At 33.7% G+C, this 17079-nt stretch overlaps 1 protein-coding gene across 3 annotated transcripts in view; it reads right to left on the bottom strand.

Annotated features, from left to right (window-relative positions):
• HYCC1 (hyccin PI4KA lipid kinase complex subunit 1) overlaps positions 1-17079 on the bottom strand; it is a 98553-nt gene that overhangs the window by 25884 nt on the left and 55590 nt on the right. For all 3 annotated transcript variants that reach the window (XM_025993152.2, XM_025993153.2, XM_072764533.1), the window contains exons 4-7: positions 11721-11900; positions 10721-10801; positions 10017-10132; positions 9541-9636 (exon numbers count right to left, since the gene is read on the bottom strand). In XM_025993152.2, coding sequence (XP_025848937.1) covers positions 9541-9636; positions 10017-10132; positions 10721-10801; positions 11721-11900 — 473 coding nt within the window. The remainder of the gene's footprint in view (positions 1-9540; positions 9637-10016; positions 10133-10720; positions 10802-11720; positions 11901-17079) is intronic.

A 17079-nucleotide genomic window follows, 5' to 3' on the forward strand; every position in this document is an offset into this window, starting at 1 on the left:
TCGTCAATTCAAAGTAACTTTAAAGTAAACATAAAAATTCACTTGATATTGAAAGGATCTTAGAACTCTTTTTAGAAACAAGAGTAGATGGGATCCCTGGGTGGCGCAGTGGTTTGGCGCCTGCCTTTGGCCCAGGGCGCGATCCTGAAGACCCGGGGTCGAATCCCACGTCAGACTCCCGGTGCATGGAGCCTGTTTCTCCCTCTGCCTGTGTCTCTGCCTCTCTCTCTCTCTCTCTCTGTGTGTGTGACTATCATAAATAAATAAAAATTAAAAAAAAAAAAGAAACAAGAGTAGAAAGGAGCAGGGATATTTATGGACTGAATATTTGTGTTCCCTCCCAAGTTCATTTCCTGAAGCCCTAATACCCTAATATGATGGTATTTGGTTGTAGAACACTAAATGAGGTCACAAGGATGGGAGCCTCTATGATGGGTTTAGTGCCCTTTAAAAAAAAAAAGAGTATGAGAGACTAGAACTCATTCTCTGTCATGTGAAGGACACAGTGAGGAAGGCAGTTTCCTGTAAGCCAGGAAGAGGGCCTTCACCAGGAACTGAATCTGCTGGTTACTTGACCTTAGATTGCTCAGCCAGAAGTGTAAGAAATGAACATCTACTGTTTAAGCCACCTAGCCTATGGTATTTTGTTAAAGGAACCAGAGTCCACTAAAATAAAAACTGAAAAAAAATCAACTGTACATGAAATAAAATCAACTTGAATTTTGATTTTATAAAAACATATTCAAAATAGACTAGAAACTCCTCTTATTATCTAAAAAAGTAAATGCAGAAAATTTTATTTTCTTACACCTTACATACCTTTATGATAGGGATGGTAGTAAATAACTGAGAACCAATATATAAAAGATTGGATTTTTTCAATTAATTCATTTATTCATTCAGTAAATATTTTTAAAGATTTATTTTGTGTCAGACACTAGGAATATAGATGAAAGATGTAGTTCCATCAGGGATGCACAATTTAATCATGGAGACTGTGTAGTAAACAAATATCTGTAATGAATAAGTTACAGAGGTAGCAAAAGGAGACAGTGGTAAACTCTAGTGGAAGAAGCAGAGGGTCAGAGAAGGCTTCCCAGAATGAGCCTTGAAGAAAAAGTGGCATTTTCCTGGTGAAAATATAGGAATAGGCAAAAACAGAGTAGGATAAAAGAACATGACACCAAGGAGACTGGGACAATAGTAGTAGGAGGGAATGCTCAGACACTAGAAAATAACAGAGAAGCTAACTAGAGTTCAGTATCTTATAACTTGCAAGGTTTTATCATGCAGGCAATGGAAAGCAACTGAAGGTTTTTGTTTTTTTATTTTAACAAGGGAGTGACATGATCAGATTGGTCTTTTCAAAATATCACTCAGGCTATGCTGAAACAGTGCACTGAAACTGGAGTGGAGTATCAAAATACCCAACGAGTGTGATGAAGGTGACCTGAACCAAAGAAATAATTGTGGGAAGAAGGAGAAAGGGTGGGATTGGAGTCCCACCTAGGAAGTATAATTATAGCTTAAGACTGAAAAAACAAGAGGAGTGTATAATTATTCCCACATTTAGTTTGGATAGCTGGCTGGATGGTAGTGGGATTAAATGAACTTGGACGAATAAGAATACTGTTTTGGAAGATGCTAAGTTTCAGATATGTTGATTTGTAGGTATATGGTATAGATGTCACTTTTGTCTACCATGACCTCTCCCCCTGCCACTAATGTCTTATTTTATTTTTAAAAAATATTTTATTTATTTATTCATGAGAGACAGAGAGAGAGAGACAGAGAGAGAGAGAGAGAGAGGCAGAGACACAGGCAGAGGGAGAAGCAGGCTCCATGCAGGGAGCCCGATGTGGGACTCGATCCCAGGACTCCAGGATCATGCCCTGGGCCTAAGGCAGGTGCTAAACCGCTGAGCCACCCTAATGTCTTATTTTAATAGCACCTCTACTCCTCTTACCTTTAGGAACTAGTCTTTCCCTATATCGTCAAGTATAATTATGTGATTGTGGTATAAATAAAATAACAAAATCACCTGCGACAAGGTCAGTACCCTAACATCTATTTTTCCCTTCTTTCCTTTAATAACATATATATAACATATATAAGGTACCCTCTCCTCCATGCTCCCCAACTAATTTTAACTAGAACAGTGGCCACCCACAAGAGACCACATTTCCTGGCCCTCCTCGCATCTAAGTGTGACCATGTAATTAGTTCTGGACAACAGTGTGCTGGCTGAAATGGTGCGACTTCTAGGTTGCACCCTTAAAGAGCAGTTGCATGCCTTCCACTCTCTCTTTCTCCCTTCTTGCAGGATGGAAGGCAGATGTAAAAACAGTGATCCATCACCATACAGACAAGAGTAACATCCTAGGGAATGGCGGAATCTCAAGAAAGAAGGAGACTGAACACCTTAGAAACATCTGTCAACTTGGACTTTTATGGGAAAGAAAAATAAATATCATTTAAGTTACCCTTATTTATCTTTAACAGCCAAACCAATATTTAAACTGATAAGTACTCTTCCAATAACACTAACAAACATGACCCCAGAGGGGTTTGTAGAAGCCTCAGGCTGGCAACACCAGTCTTTTTGTTGCCTGGTTTTTCACAGTAAAAACAGGAAAGGAGTGCTTTCTTCTGAGTTCATTAAAGGTAGACAATAATGTAAGCTTTTAGCTCCTTGTGGTCACCATTTTTATCACATGAAGGAAGCCTACCTACAAAAAGAAAAAAAAAATACAATGCCAACAGAAGAAGATGAGATGAGAGAGTATATCCAGATAACAACTGAGCCTCTAAATCTACTTGATCTTGAGGCCAGTTCCATCCCTACTCTTCCCAGGTACAAAGAGCCAAAAATATTTCTCTCTGGTATAATCTAGTTTTATATAGATTATCAGTTAGTTGCACCAGAAAGAGTTCTAACTTTTACAAGGTATCTGTAGGACATCTTGATAGAGATGGCTACTGGATTGGATATGCGGGTTTAGAAATAAGGAAATAAGTATAAGATTCAGGAGGCATGATATGAACAAAAAAATGTTATCGCAGTTAATACACAATTTTTTAAAAAAAACAACTTTGCCCTAGGTCTAGAATGGTCAATCAACTTTTAAATTTACTTTAGGTAAGAACTAGAGAAACATTTCTCTCAAATATTAACACACTTGCAAGATTAACAAAAGAAACAAGATTCCAGGTTCTCTCATTTCCTCTACTAGCTGCCCATGAGGAAATCTGTTAGAGATTATACTAAAACATTTATTCAGAAATGCAAAGGATTAGTCTTAGTCCATTCAGACTGCTGTACCAAAATATAAAAAACGCGGTGGCCCTCTCTTCAGGGTTACAGACTTTTCATTATATCCTCAATGGCAGAAGGAACAAGGGAACTTTGTACCATCTCTTGGCTATGAGAACACCTCCTAATACCATCACATTAGGCATTAAGATTTTAACATATGAATTTTGGGAAGATACAAACTTTTAGACCATAGCAGTTAATTTTTTGTAACTACAAAAACTACACAGTTGTGGCAACTGACTGCAGGAATTTTGCATTTATCAATGTAAGACTTTTAAAAAGCAAAAACCAAATTATTTCCTTTAATCTTAGTTGTATTTAATGGATCATAAATCTGAAGGGGGAAGAGATAATCTATTTTTCATTCATTTAACAAACAGTTCCTAGGTTTCTGCCATATGCCAGGCACTTTTCTAAACTCTGAGGACACCATAGAGAACAAGACATCAAAGGTTCCTGACTTCGTGAAGTTCCAGCAGTTGATAGACTATATACCCAATGAAGAAACCAGGTAATTATAGTGTTATAAGAAGTGCTAAAAGAAAATAAATTGAGGTAAGAAGGTGCTACTTTAGAAAGATGGCCATGGAAGGTCTCTCCAAGAAAGTGACATTTGAGCTGAGACACAAAATAATCCAGTCCTATCCAGCTGCATCATTAATAGTACCTCTTAACCCTCCTTTCTCCATTCCTTTTAATCAAGAATTCTCTGATTTACTCTTTAGTTCTCTGATCTATTTAAGGATATTCTTTTCTCAGAGATCCTTTATTCAATTTAAATAAAATGCAGAACAAATAAAAATATCAATGCCCTATGAATGCCTGACTCCTCTGTTTCAAAAGAGTATCTAAAATTGTTTTCTTTTACAAATTCAAAACATAGGGACTCAACCCTACACAAAAGCACCTGAGTGATATAACTCCTATTTCTGTATTAAATTTACTCTTCAGTCACATATAGATGTTTCCCAAATTCATTGACCACATTAAAATAAAAATCCTTTTGGAAGGCATATTTTGTAAATACATTTCTTTTTTTTTTTTTAAGATTTTATTTATTCATTCATGAGAGACACACAGAGAGAGAGAGAGAGGCAGAGACATAGGCAGAGGAAGAATCAGGCCCCACGCAGGGAGCCCAATGCGGAACTCGATCCCGGGACCCCAGGATCACACCCCAGCCGAAGGCAGGCGCTAAACCGCTGAGCCACCTGGGGATCCCCAGTAAATATATTTCTGGTAGGAAGTTCTAAGTATCAATTTTTAGTGAGGAAAACTGTTGCCATGACACTGTTGAAAGACACTGTCTCATTCCAGCCTGAAAGTAAACTTTTGAGATTGTTGTCAAAATATTTTGAGTTATAAACCACAAAATAATCAGAAGGCACAATTCCAGTGAGGCTAACTGGAGGGAGTATTTATTCATGAATATGCCAGAATCTAAACTAGAAAAGAAAATAGATTAACTACTAACAGATCATCAGACCGGGTAGTAAAAATTAGCTGAATAAAGGGAAAAATATTTTTCTAATTTTTAATTTGAGAAATATTTATAACTTGGTCCAGTTCTATTTCCTCTCCACCTGGGTAACAGATATAGATATGAAATAAAACAAAACAATTTTAAATCCTCTTCCTTTTCTGCTCTGCTTTTTAAGTAGTGGGGAAAGGGAAATAAGTTCAGGTGAAGAGAAAACAGGGAAGTAGGGAAAAAAAAGAAAACAGAAGAACTGTTGCACAGTATTGGACACTATTCTGTTCCCATGCTTCTGCTTTTTGGAATGAGGAGCTTAATAAAGTCTGAATCTCCTATCACTTTCCTCAAGAGAATATCACACACAAAACTGTGCTCAAGTTGGAAGAGAAAAGATTGTTTTAATTGGGTTGTAAAGGATGGAGAATATTTAGATAGGTTAAAAAAAGTTTATAAATAAAATAAGTGAAAAGTCAACTATAGGTTCTTTCAAGAAGGAATGATCTAGTATAAAATATGCTCTAGAACTGTTGATAGTAGTAGCAAACAGACAAGAAAAAAGAGATGCTAAGCATCCATAGTGAACATGTGTGCTCATAATTACTGTATAATATATAATAGCTATCATTTACTAAATGATGATAAGGTGGCATATACTGTGTTAAGTATGTATGTATATAAATATAAAAATATATATTGATATATATTATGTGGGCATATTATACACACACACACACACACACACACACACACAGCTTTATCAGGAGAATTAATCCACAGAGTGGTTTAATTGCACAAAGGTATTCTTAATAGAAGAAATCTGTTTATATGGTCAGGAAGGCTGATTTAGTAGTGAGGAGACAGGCAGGGTTTTACTGTAGATATATAAGAACAAATACACTGATCAAGAATTCATAGTAGTATACATCCAAGTCAGTCAACTAGGTGACTCACAGGTAAAGAAAATCAGGAGACTCCCTTTGACAGTGGGAAAGAATTTAACTTACTAGCTTAGTATAGTTTCATCTTTAAAATTTATATTCTACATCAAAAGGCAAGATAAGCCATTTGTTAAACAGCCTTGTGTTACAAAAGAAGTCAACAGTAAAAAAAGAAAATTATTTCCCACAGTTTAGAGGACTTCAGTATATACCAACAAAGCTTACTTGCAGTATTGGTGGTTACATTCCTTTTAGGAGGGCCATATATAATGTTTAGTATTAGGGACAACAAAAATTTATTGACTGAAACTCATTCAGTCTAGTTCTTTTGACTCTTTTCAGGTCTCTTCTTTGAGTGGTCCGCACATGTCATACAGCAGGAAAACAGGCTATTGAGCTGGCCATAAGCCTGAATCAGGAAAGCAAAGCTCACAGCAACCAAACAGATTTTTGCTGAGTAGAATGGATTTGTATGTATGGTGAAGGGTAGGAAGTGTCTAAGATTGTTTTAATTACTTCCACAATTCATTATAATCGGAAAGTTAAAGAAAGAATGGGATACACTGTCACTGAATCCAGCTCAAATATTCCATGACATATTTCTGGTTGTATTTATATATGTATATAAATACATATATATATATTTATATATATATATCCTTCCTCCTAGATGACCCAGTCAATCATTTTGGCATAGTCATCAACAACTAAACTGAGCAGCAAATTCAAACAATTACCATGTGGCCAAAAAGCTGGATTAGCTATAAAACAGTGTGATGACTTTATTCTGTAGGAAAATCTAAACTAGGACTAAGATCATCAGGAAGCTCTTGTTCTTTAAATATCATAACCATTTATAACTTATTGTCATCACAGTTCTGTAATCAATTTTCTTTCAATAGATATGGAGGAGGCTTTGCTTGATTAGATACAAGTGTTTTCTAATTCTTTTCTATTAGTCTTAAAATTGTACAAAATATTTTAATTAGAATATTTGATAAATGATTAAGAAAATCAGGAATTAGAGAAATAACTAGATTTTAAGATATTGAGAACACAGTAATAGGGAATCAAAAAAAAAGCAAACTAAAAAAAAGATATGACAAATTTGAGAGTTCCTCTTCTATCACCTTCTGTAGCTTAAGAGTTAGCATTACTTAAATAGCTCATGTCTTTTGAATTAGTTAGATCTCTTTCCTCCCTCATTTTCTTAAAACTGATGAACATTGGGACACCTGGGTGGCTCAGTGGTTGAGCAATCCCTGAGTCCTGGGATCGAGTCCTAGATCGGGCTCCCCATAGGGAGCCTGCTTCTCCCTCTGCCTATGTCTCTGCCTCTCTCTCTGTGTCCCTCGTGAATAAATAAATAAAATCTTAAAAAAAAAAAAAAAAAACAGAAAAACAACTGGTGAACATCTATACAAAATTTCTTTTTTTCAATTTTTCTTTGGCATAGAATTAATCTAATGTCTCTACTAAAATCTTCTTTGGCCAAAACCCTATAAGCTAGTTTTTAATCTGTATTTCTCTTTGTTTTTAAAACCAGATAATACTTGTGTTTTTGAAGGCTTATCCAGTTCCCTCATTAGTTAAAACTGGCATGTTAGCAATTTTCTACCAAGAATGTAAAAGTAATTGTATTAGAGAGCAGTTCATAGGAGTTACACAGGACAGAAAACAGTGACACATGTTCTTTCCTAACTTTTGCATCAGTAGTTTCAAGAAAATATCAGTAGTTGTTCTTATTTAGGAGGTTATATTAGGACATCTATCTATATTAGAACATTAGAACTTCAAATGTATTAGAACATTATTCCTGGGTCCTACCACATAAGACACTACTTTAGAGCAGAACCTGGGCTTTGTAGTACATTTTAAATTCTACGGGTAAAAGTTGTTGCATCAAGTTACCCCTTAAATAAATGTTTCTGAAGTACTTGACTGGTCTTCACATTCATTTTAGTCCATTAACAAAGTTTTCCCTAGACCATAGTGAAATACAAAACAAGAAAAGCTAAACATCCCATTTTTAACATATAAATTGTTGTCCCTCTCTTCTGCTCCCCGCCACCAACCTCTTTTGGTGTTAACATAGTCTCCCTTTTGTTAAATAATGTTCATGATAGATATTTATAACATAATGACTTGACAAATAAAAGGGTGGCAATGTTATGTAGATACCCCACCCAGTCTAATTTTTTTTGAAATTTTATAGATCTGTGAAATTCAAAACTCTGGACACCTCTGCCTTTAAAGGATTTAAAATGAGAAACATGTTAGAAAGACTCAGCAAATAGGAATATCAGCAAATTGGTGCCTTCCAAGGTCTAGGAAATATAACTAAATTCCAACTCAGGAGTCATCTGAAAGATTCCCCACTTCTCTATCTCTCTAACAAGTCTTTTGCCTTGTTACTTCCCTTCTCCCTCTAGTCCTGCATGGTTTTCTATCCTATTAGGTATCAATTTCTGCTTTTCTGTTTGTTTTGATTTGATTTCTAAGTATTGCTCTAGACACCCTCCTTCTTACCAACTTTCCAAAGTTGCATCTTCTAGGGGTGCCTGGATGGCTCAGTGGTTGAGCATCTGCCTTCGCCTCAGATTGTGATCCAAGGATCCTGGGATCAAGTCCTGCATCAGGTTCCCTGTGGGGAAGCCTGCTTCTCCCTCTGCCTATGTCTCTGCCTCTTTCTCTGTGTCTCTCATGAATAAATAAATAAAATCTTTTAAAAAAAACAAAATTGCATCTTCTAAATAAGTTCCCCAAAACTAAATTAGTCTAAAAATCCCTTAATTCCATTTTTCCCTTATTTACTTGAGTTACCAAAGGCATTTTCTGTCTTCTGTTTTGTTTTCTTTTTTAAAAAGTATGTTCACCATAGAAAATTTAAAGAATGATAAAAAATCATACAGGAGAAAATGAAAATAAACCACAATTCCACTAATTAGACATAAGTATTATTAATATTCTGGTCATACTCAGTCAATGCTGGAATCATACCATATATACTATCATTAAATACCCATTTAAAATACAATTTTTAAACGTTTGCATAGTATACCTAGGAACTATCATAATTTATTTAAGCAACCTCTTGGCCCAAGTTTTCTTTCCTTTTTTTTTTTTTTTTTGTTTAGCAAGGAGAGCCTAAAAACCAGTATCTCTTACTTGTTCTTGGTACCAGATTAGAGCACAATAAAAATAAATAAAAACAAAGTAACAAAACAAAAACCAAACACATGCCAAAAATCAAAAGGTCCTAACAGTTCCATCCTTTTAATTATACGGCATGATTCTTTTCTGATTAAATATTCCACTAATCTCCCTCCTCCTGTGTCTCTGCTTCTCTCTCTCTCTCTCTCTCTCACATGAATAAATAAATAAATCTTAAAAAAAAAAAAAGGGATCCCTGGGTGGCTCAGCGGTTTAGCGCCTGCCTTTGGCCCAGGGCGCGATCCTGGAGTCCCAGGATCGAGTCCACGTCGAGCTCCCGGCATGGAGCCTGCTTCTCCCTCCTCCTGTGTCTCTGCTTCTCTCTCTCTCTCATGAATAAATAAATAAATCTTTAAAAAATAAAAAAAAATAAATATTCCACTAAAATGTTATTCACCTTTACCGTCTTCATTATGTTTTTTGGAGCTGTCATTTACTGGGAGCTTTCTGTATGTTGGCTAGGCTGAGATTTATATTAACTTCTTGAATGTTTTAGACAAAGGATTAAACAAAACAAAAATAACTTAGGTATGTAACAAACTAGCAATCCTAGATTCATATATTTCAATATTAAAAAAATTTGAATTTTTATTTACCTTGAACAAATTTGACACAATGATTGAAGAGAAACACTGGGCATGTAGGTTAAGGCAGCATTGTAACACAACAAAAGGAATGTTAACACTTCAAACCTGAAGACAAATGAAAACAATATTTACAAGCCTTTAGAATTCTAAGAAGTCAACCATAATTAGGCAGACATTATGGAAAGATACTACGTTATAGAATAGACCCATACAATATAACCATATCAATAACAATACAAAACTAAAAAGAAAAAAAAGACTTCTCAAGTCACAGTCATCTGAAACTTATTTTAAAACGTCTTTTAAAAATACATCTGAATCGAAGTATAAACAAAGCAAGACAATGTGTTTTTCTCTTGTATTAAATGACCAAATATTTGTTAAATTGTCACATAGAGTTTATTAAACATTACTTATAAATCTACTAAAACAATTTTCTTAAATATCAGTGTAGTGGGATAGTAAGTTATATCTCCATGGTATACCTATTCTGTGCTGTCAGCATCTCCCTTTGGGGGTGAGGTCCACTGTACACAACTTTTGACAAACCATGCTGGGATAGTGCACTCTCAGTCAGAGCCATGGACCCAATGCTGGAAGGCTAAAAACATTTGAATAAAGAAAAAAAAAAGCCATTCTGTTGAAAATATGTTAATATATATACCACTAAGAATGATTGCCATGAACATCATGTCTTAAGAATATTGTGATTCCCTACTAAATTTTCTGCTCAAAGGCTTAAAAATAATTAAAAACTAAACCACAAATAGAAATAAAAATAGTTTAACTTCAAAACTTTTATACCAATACAGATGATGTATAGAATAGTTGAATACATTACATTGTATGTAAGCTACACTTGAATTAAAATAAGGACTTAAAAAATTCAACTCCAGAAATACATAATTGCCACATATAAAAATATTAGACTACTTTTATCCATCAGAAGAGAAAAATATTTCAAAATCAATATTTCAATAGATCTCTTAAACAATCAGATTTTAAAGTTTTATGATTCTGATTTCTCATTTCACTTTGGGAATAGTAAATACTTTTTCTGGCGTTTTTACTTTTTAAGATACCAATAAATTAATCAATTTGGGGGGAGGAGCCTCAATAACCAGACTCTCATTTATAGGACCTACAAATCTTAGAACCAAAAAATTTACTTTGATAAAATGTCACTTACTTCATGATATACAGATGGTTTGGATAAAGATGGAATCGTAAAACTCAATACTTTGCTATGTCCCTGTTTGTCAACTATTTCCTATAAAAGTGAAAAAAAAATCTTAAAACATTTATTTCTTATGCATAAGCTTAAAAACTAATTTTAAACTGTTAGTCTAAAAAGAAACCTGAAAGGAAAGGAATTTTAAAGTCAGCTAAAAATCATAAACTATGGTAATCAATTATGAATTATTTATAAACACCAAGAGGTTAACCTTCATCTTTAAGATATAAGTAATATAGGATGGCTGAAATAGAGATGTGTAGTATGTTAATAATCACTGATTTTTCTCATGTAAAAAGTTATATTTCCTAAATCAATTAACATAATTATAAAATATATCAAGACAAGGCCTTAAATTTCTTTTCCTTTTTAAAAATTACAAACCTTAAAAAAAATAAAAATAAAAAAAATAAATAAAAAAAATAAAAATTACAAACCTTAAATACCTAGAATACCTACTAATCGATACACAAAGAGTAATGAAAACTATATTTAAATCAGTAGTATGAACTCATGAGACAGTCCAGATTTTATGAAATTTTGGTTTTACCTATTTCACTAGATCTTTTCTCCCAAGCGTTTTATGAAGGTCATTAAAAGACAATTTACAGACAATAGATTTTAAATTTGAAAAATTTAAAATTCAACACTAATTATTTTTAGATACCACCATAAAAGAACTGAAATGGTCTGATTTTTAGTCTTTAATCAATCCAAAAAATTATATTTACATAATTACATGTTTGCCCATATAGCTTTCAACCTCCATAGAGTTATTTTTGAGAGAATGAGCTATGAATCATTTGATATATGAAAACAAATATTAGCTTTACTAAACTGAAAAGTAGTTGATACTATGTAGTATACTAGTAGTATGATACTATGTATTCATTTTTGCCTAAAAGGTTATATATTTGCTTTTTGCAAACATTTGTTAAGTGCATTAAATACAAACCAAATTGTAAACCCCTAGAAGAAGAGCTTCAATACATCCACTGCTATGCACATTTCTGCTGGCTGAGACTGCAAGGTAGCACCAAATCAATTCTGGAAGAAACTGCAGTGTAAATCGAAGCAACTGTTCTTCTCCACTGCGATAGAATTCAAACAGCTGGTGACAGACAGGTTCTAGCAACTGGAAAAAAGGCAGTGTTAATTCAAGGATTAAATTATATTTGAATGACATTGACATATGAAATATAAATCGTTTTCCCTGATTGGTAATTACTGAAATATATAAATGTTTTCATGTTTTTGAAAGCAAAACTATTTACTGCTAAGCTATTTAGCAAATTGCAAGTTTACTTCCAGTGGAAGGCCAAACAGTTCAAAATAAATGTATTTGGAAGTACTTGTAAACTTTAAAATAATCTATAATTCTAAGGTGGTATTGTTATTTATACCATATCTTTTTAACTTATTAAAATAGTTAGGTTGTAAGAAGTTTCTTCCTTAATATCCTATCTTCCTGATAAAACATGTCAATTTATACATGATTAGGTATAGAGTTGGAGAAATTGAAATGGGAACCCTAGGTAGTTATCATCGTATCACCCTCCTGAGCTTATAATTAGGCAGCATCCAACAGCAATGTATGTGGAATAGCTGAATAATTACAGCACCCCTAAATCTAGATCCCTATCGTAACCATGGTTGATTGCCCCTGGGAAATCTAAACATTGCTGTTATTTTATTTGAAACACAATTTGGAGTTATCTCTAACCTTTTCTCTCCCACCACATGCCAGCATTACCCAGCTAACAGAGCTGACTGAATCTATATCATAGACCTTTTTTTAAAATCAGAAAGTTAACATAAGAGACTCTTTTTATAAATACCATCTTAAAGCATATACAATGATCACACACAAGTCATAAATATGTGAAGAGATTTACAAGGTACTGATTTTTCAAAACATTAGGCTATTGTATTTTCCTGAACTATAATTCATTCACTTCACCAACTTAGGCAATAGATTTAAGTCAATTTACTAAACAAATTTTCTATTTCCAGTAATTGTAATGAATAGAAACTAACATACAGTGGATATTTTTATTTCAAATATGCTAAATATGTAAATATTGGGTACAATTAAAGTCAATATTACTTACACAAGATGTAGTGAAAGTTACACTTCAATAAACATTAAGTCAAACTAGTCTTTCCTGTTGAAAAATTATCTAACTTCTGACAGTTAAGGAATATTTTTCTCTCACTCCCGAAGTGGTTGTCAAGAGGCAACAGGCGTCTACTGTGGCACAGCAAGGGTAACAGGAAAGTGGAGGGTTGGAAGCAAAGTAACCCCATTCCTATGTCACAAGGGACATTTTTAAGGTAGGAATTTGGAATAATTGGGTTCAGGGGGTAGGAAAAAAGAAAAACTGGAAGTGAAATGTTTGGCTTTCAAGGTAGGGTTTTTTAAATTTCTTCGTGGACCAGTGTCAGCAATCTTGTATTGTTGTGTAAGATCCCTCATCTTTAAATACCTGGGAAAACTTTGGTTAAATCAATTGATATTTTCTAACAAGTATTTGGTAAATTATGAAATCTTATGTTGAAAATGTATTTAAAAAAATTTATTCAAGTCTGCATGAACACACAATCAATTTTAATCAAAATACCTTCAAAAGGTCTTATAACCAATTAAAATCTAAAATTAAATGAGCTTTTGTTTTATGAAAGCAGAACCAAATGAAGACAGCTTCAAAGGGGTGGAGAAATCATTATGTTACAGTGAGGTTAGATGAAATTATGCATGTCAAACCAAGACAGAGAGAAATGCATTATCTGTGCAGTATTTTAATACATGCAAAGTGCTTTCAAAGTACCTGAACCTGTTCAATTCCCACAACATTGTAGGTAAAATATCATTATCCATACTTTCTACATATGGAAATTGAGACAAAGAGACTATCTACTATAACCAAAATTATGCAGCTCACAAAGGTCAGAACTGGGAGCTAACACTTTTTGACTCCTTTACAAACATACCTGAAAAATATCAGGAAAGATATATACTGTAAGAAAAACAGGCAGTATTTGACTTACCTAACTTGAATATATTTGAGACAAGTAAATGGAACATTAGAATATGATGTATTAACAGTATTTGAATTTTTGTACATATTTTCTCATGGACATATTGTTATATTTGGTGGGTAGATTTTACAGTACTACTAAGAGAGCTGCACTTCAAGTATATTTTCAGGTATTAAATGGGCTTTTTATGGGTCTAATGAGAACCTAAAAATCATGTACCTTCTTTCCATTCTAAAATTCATTCTGGATTCTAAAACAAGTAAGTTACAAATAAACTTTTATAAAGTTTATAAAGTTTATTATTATTTATTTTATAAAGTTTTTGCAGATAAGAAGACTATCCTCAGAGAGATTTCTAATAGTAATAGAAATGTGACATTAAAATGCCTTTCAATGACTAAAGCAGGGATAGAAGTTGGGGAAAAGTTATGAAAATCTTGCAAATTAATTTTTTTTTTTTTTTACATTGAGCTATTCCTGAAGAACAGAGGTAGGAAAAAGATTTTTAAGAAGTTGGAAGGATACCACCATTCAGCTGTTAGTAGGCCCTGAGTGGTCGCTCCATACTTTGGGCTCCCTATGCCCAGAATACCAAAGAGACACTTTGGGCTCCCTATGCCCAGAATACCAAAGAGACACTATGTGGCTCTTTCACAAAACAACTGATTTCATAACACACTTGAGGTCTGTTAGCCTTTAATCATATGCCTGTCTTAAAGTTACAGTCAATTAAAAGGACCACTCAGGCAAACCGCATTGTACCCATAAACTGCCTCTATAATTTCTTGAACATACTACACATTTTCTATCACAGGGTCTTTGCAGTTACAACTACTCCCTCTCCTGGAAAACTCTTGCCCCTAGTTTTATTTTTTCTCCCTAATCCATTCAGAGCTGATTCAACCAATACCTCCTGAACCTCAACACAAACTTCCTCCTACTCCACTTTATTTTTCTTCATGGTTTTATCACTACCCAACACTGTATTATACATTTAAGTATTTGCTTAATATCTATTTTACCTACCATAATACAAGTTCTAATCCAAAAGATCAAGAATTAGGACTATATTTTTCACTGCTACATTTCTAAGTGATTTCTGGCACATTATATGGGTTCAATAAATGCTTATTAAATAAAATAAACTGAATAGTGAAAAAGTTCTATTAATAAAATCCAAGTACTAAATTTGCTAAACTTTAAAAAACACCCAAAACAATGTCCCAAATTTCAAAAATGCAAAAGACAATGAATAATATCAACATTTTAGGAATATCTCCAAATTGAGATACAAAATATTCTAAAGAGAAAAAGGGAGGTTATGATATTAGATTACACCATTATATTTTAGAAGCACTTCTAAATATATTTTTTAAGATTGAGTTGTGTTTTAAGATATAGAATACACCATCTTTACCACATGAATCAAGTTAAAAACATAAAACAAACTTACATGCAAAACTTCCTAAACCAGTGCTTCTAAAAGTGTGGTCCATGAACCAAAGACTATCCACAAATGTCACCAGTGCCCAACAATGTAAATACAGAAATTGCAAGGAAACATTTAGAAACTTTTACATCCAAGTAGGTGATCAGCACACTTACTGAACAGGATATAGTATAGATCAGTAGGGGTTTATCAAATTTGTGTGGTACTTCACATATGATGTGAGTTGCACATTCATCATTGTATATTAGCTACATATATAGGTCTGTGACAGATTGAAACTTTTTTAAAAACTGGTCCTTCACCACAAATATTTTGAGAACTACTACTCTGAACAATGAGAACTGTATTCATTTTGAATAAAAGAAATGCTATGAACCAAGCTAGTCTATTAGAAACAAGATTTAATTAAAAAAATAATAAAGCATATATCTATTCTTATTCTATTTGGTGAAATAATTCTCAAACATGAAAACTGTAAAATACCTTCCACCCAATAATTAAAAACTAAAACCCTTCAAGAAAATAAGCTACCTATACGTACTACACAAATTTAAAAACATTGGGGAGAAGGAAGGAAGAAGCAAAATATGATTGTTTTATTCAGTTATTCCAAATAAAGTTTTGGGCTTATCAATTTCATCCCTACTCTTTTCTTCAGCCTGTAAAAGTCATGATGCACTTTACAGCATCATCAGTAGAAGATGGGTTTTTCCAGAACCCCTTCCCAAATACAATAAAATAAATAAAATAGACTGTAGTTTTAAGAGCTTCATCCAAAGGACGCATAGACCCACATGGGACCAGACTCAAGATTATGTTATTTTACCACTGAATAATAACATTGGTGGTGTTAGACCTGCCATGTGATCTACCAAACTTAGGTACAAAAAGAACTACATACCTCATATCCCTCCCCTCTACTCCATCTCTTTCCATTCTCAATAGCTCCTTCCTAGGCTATTGTCCTAGCATCTGTTGCTTTCAATTTTTCTATTCTCCAATCTATCCTCCACATAGTCAACTTCCTGAAACAATAATCTGATCAGGTCATGCCTTTAGTGCAAAAAAAGTCTAAACTGCTTATGATGGAATTCAAGGCTCACCATGGTTACAGCCTAAACCAATCTTTCCAGCTTTAGTTCAGTACCACTCTTATTCTCTTGTTAACTATTGCATTAGCCTATTTTTTTTCCCAAATGCCATGCCTTTTTTCCCACGCTATCTCCAATCCTTTTCTATTTCTACTATGAATGGTGGGATTTGTAAGCACCAGGATCTGGAGTATAGGTCATTTTATCACCTTCAAACTAAATTTTCTTTCTAAAGAAGGAAAAAAGATGGGGGCAAGAGAAAAGAAGGAAGGACAGAGAAACACCAGCTGAGCCAAACTGGTTGCCATCCTTAAATGTTTTGCATTTTCTCAGCCCTCTATATACTAATCCAACAGTTTGGAATGTCCTTTCACCTCGCATACCTGGAATTGTGCGTATCTATCTAGGCATTGCCTTGAAAACATGTATTTACTTATTTTCTCCCTCTTTCTTCTTTCAGGATAAAGACCATGTGTTATTTATCTTTGATTTTCTATTGCCTAGCATTGAAGCTAGCTCATAATGAGCAAACAAATATTTGTTGAATCTGTCAATACATATAATTATCTTGACTTTCTAGGCTACCTCTAACAAGATAGATAAACAGACAGGCAAATAGGTAGAGGAAGAGGAGGAACATGTTCAGAGATGGCTTTTAGAATATGGTAGTAATTCTATTTCTTGGCCTAGGAGATGGTACAGTGAAGTTCATGTTACTATAGTTCTTTTTTTTT

The sequence above is a fragment of the Vulpes vulpes genome, chromosome 7, assembly GCF_048418805.1.
Source record: "Vulpes vulpes isolate BD-2025 chromosome 7, VulVul3, whole genome shotgun sequence".
Lineage (NCBI taxonomy): Eukaryota > Metazoa > Chordata > Mammalia > Carnivora > Canidae > Vulpes > Vulpes vulpes.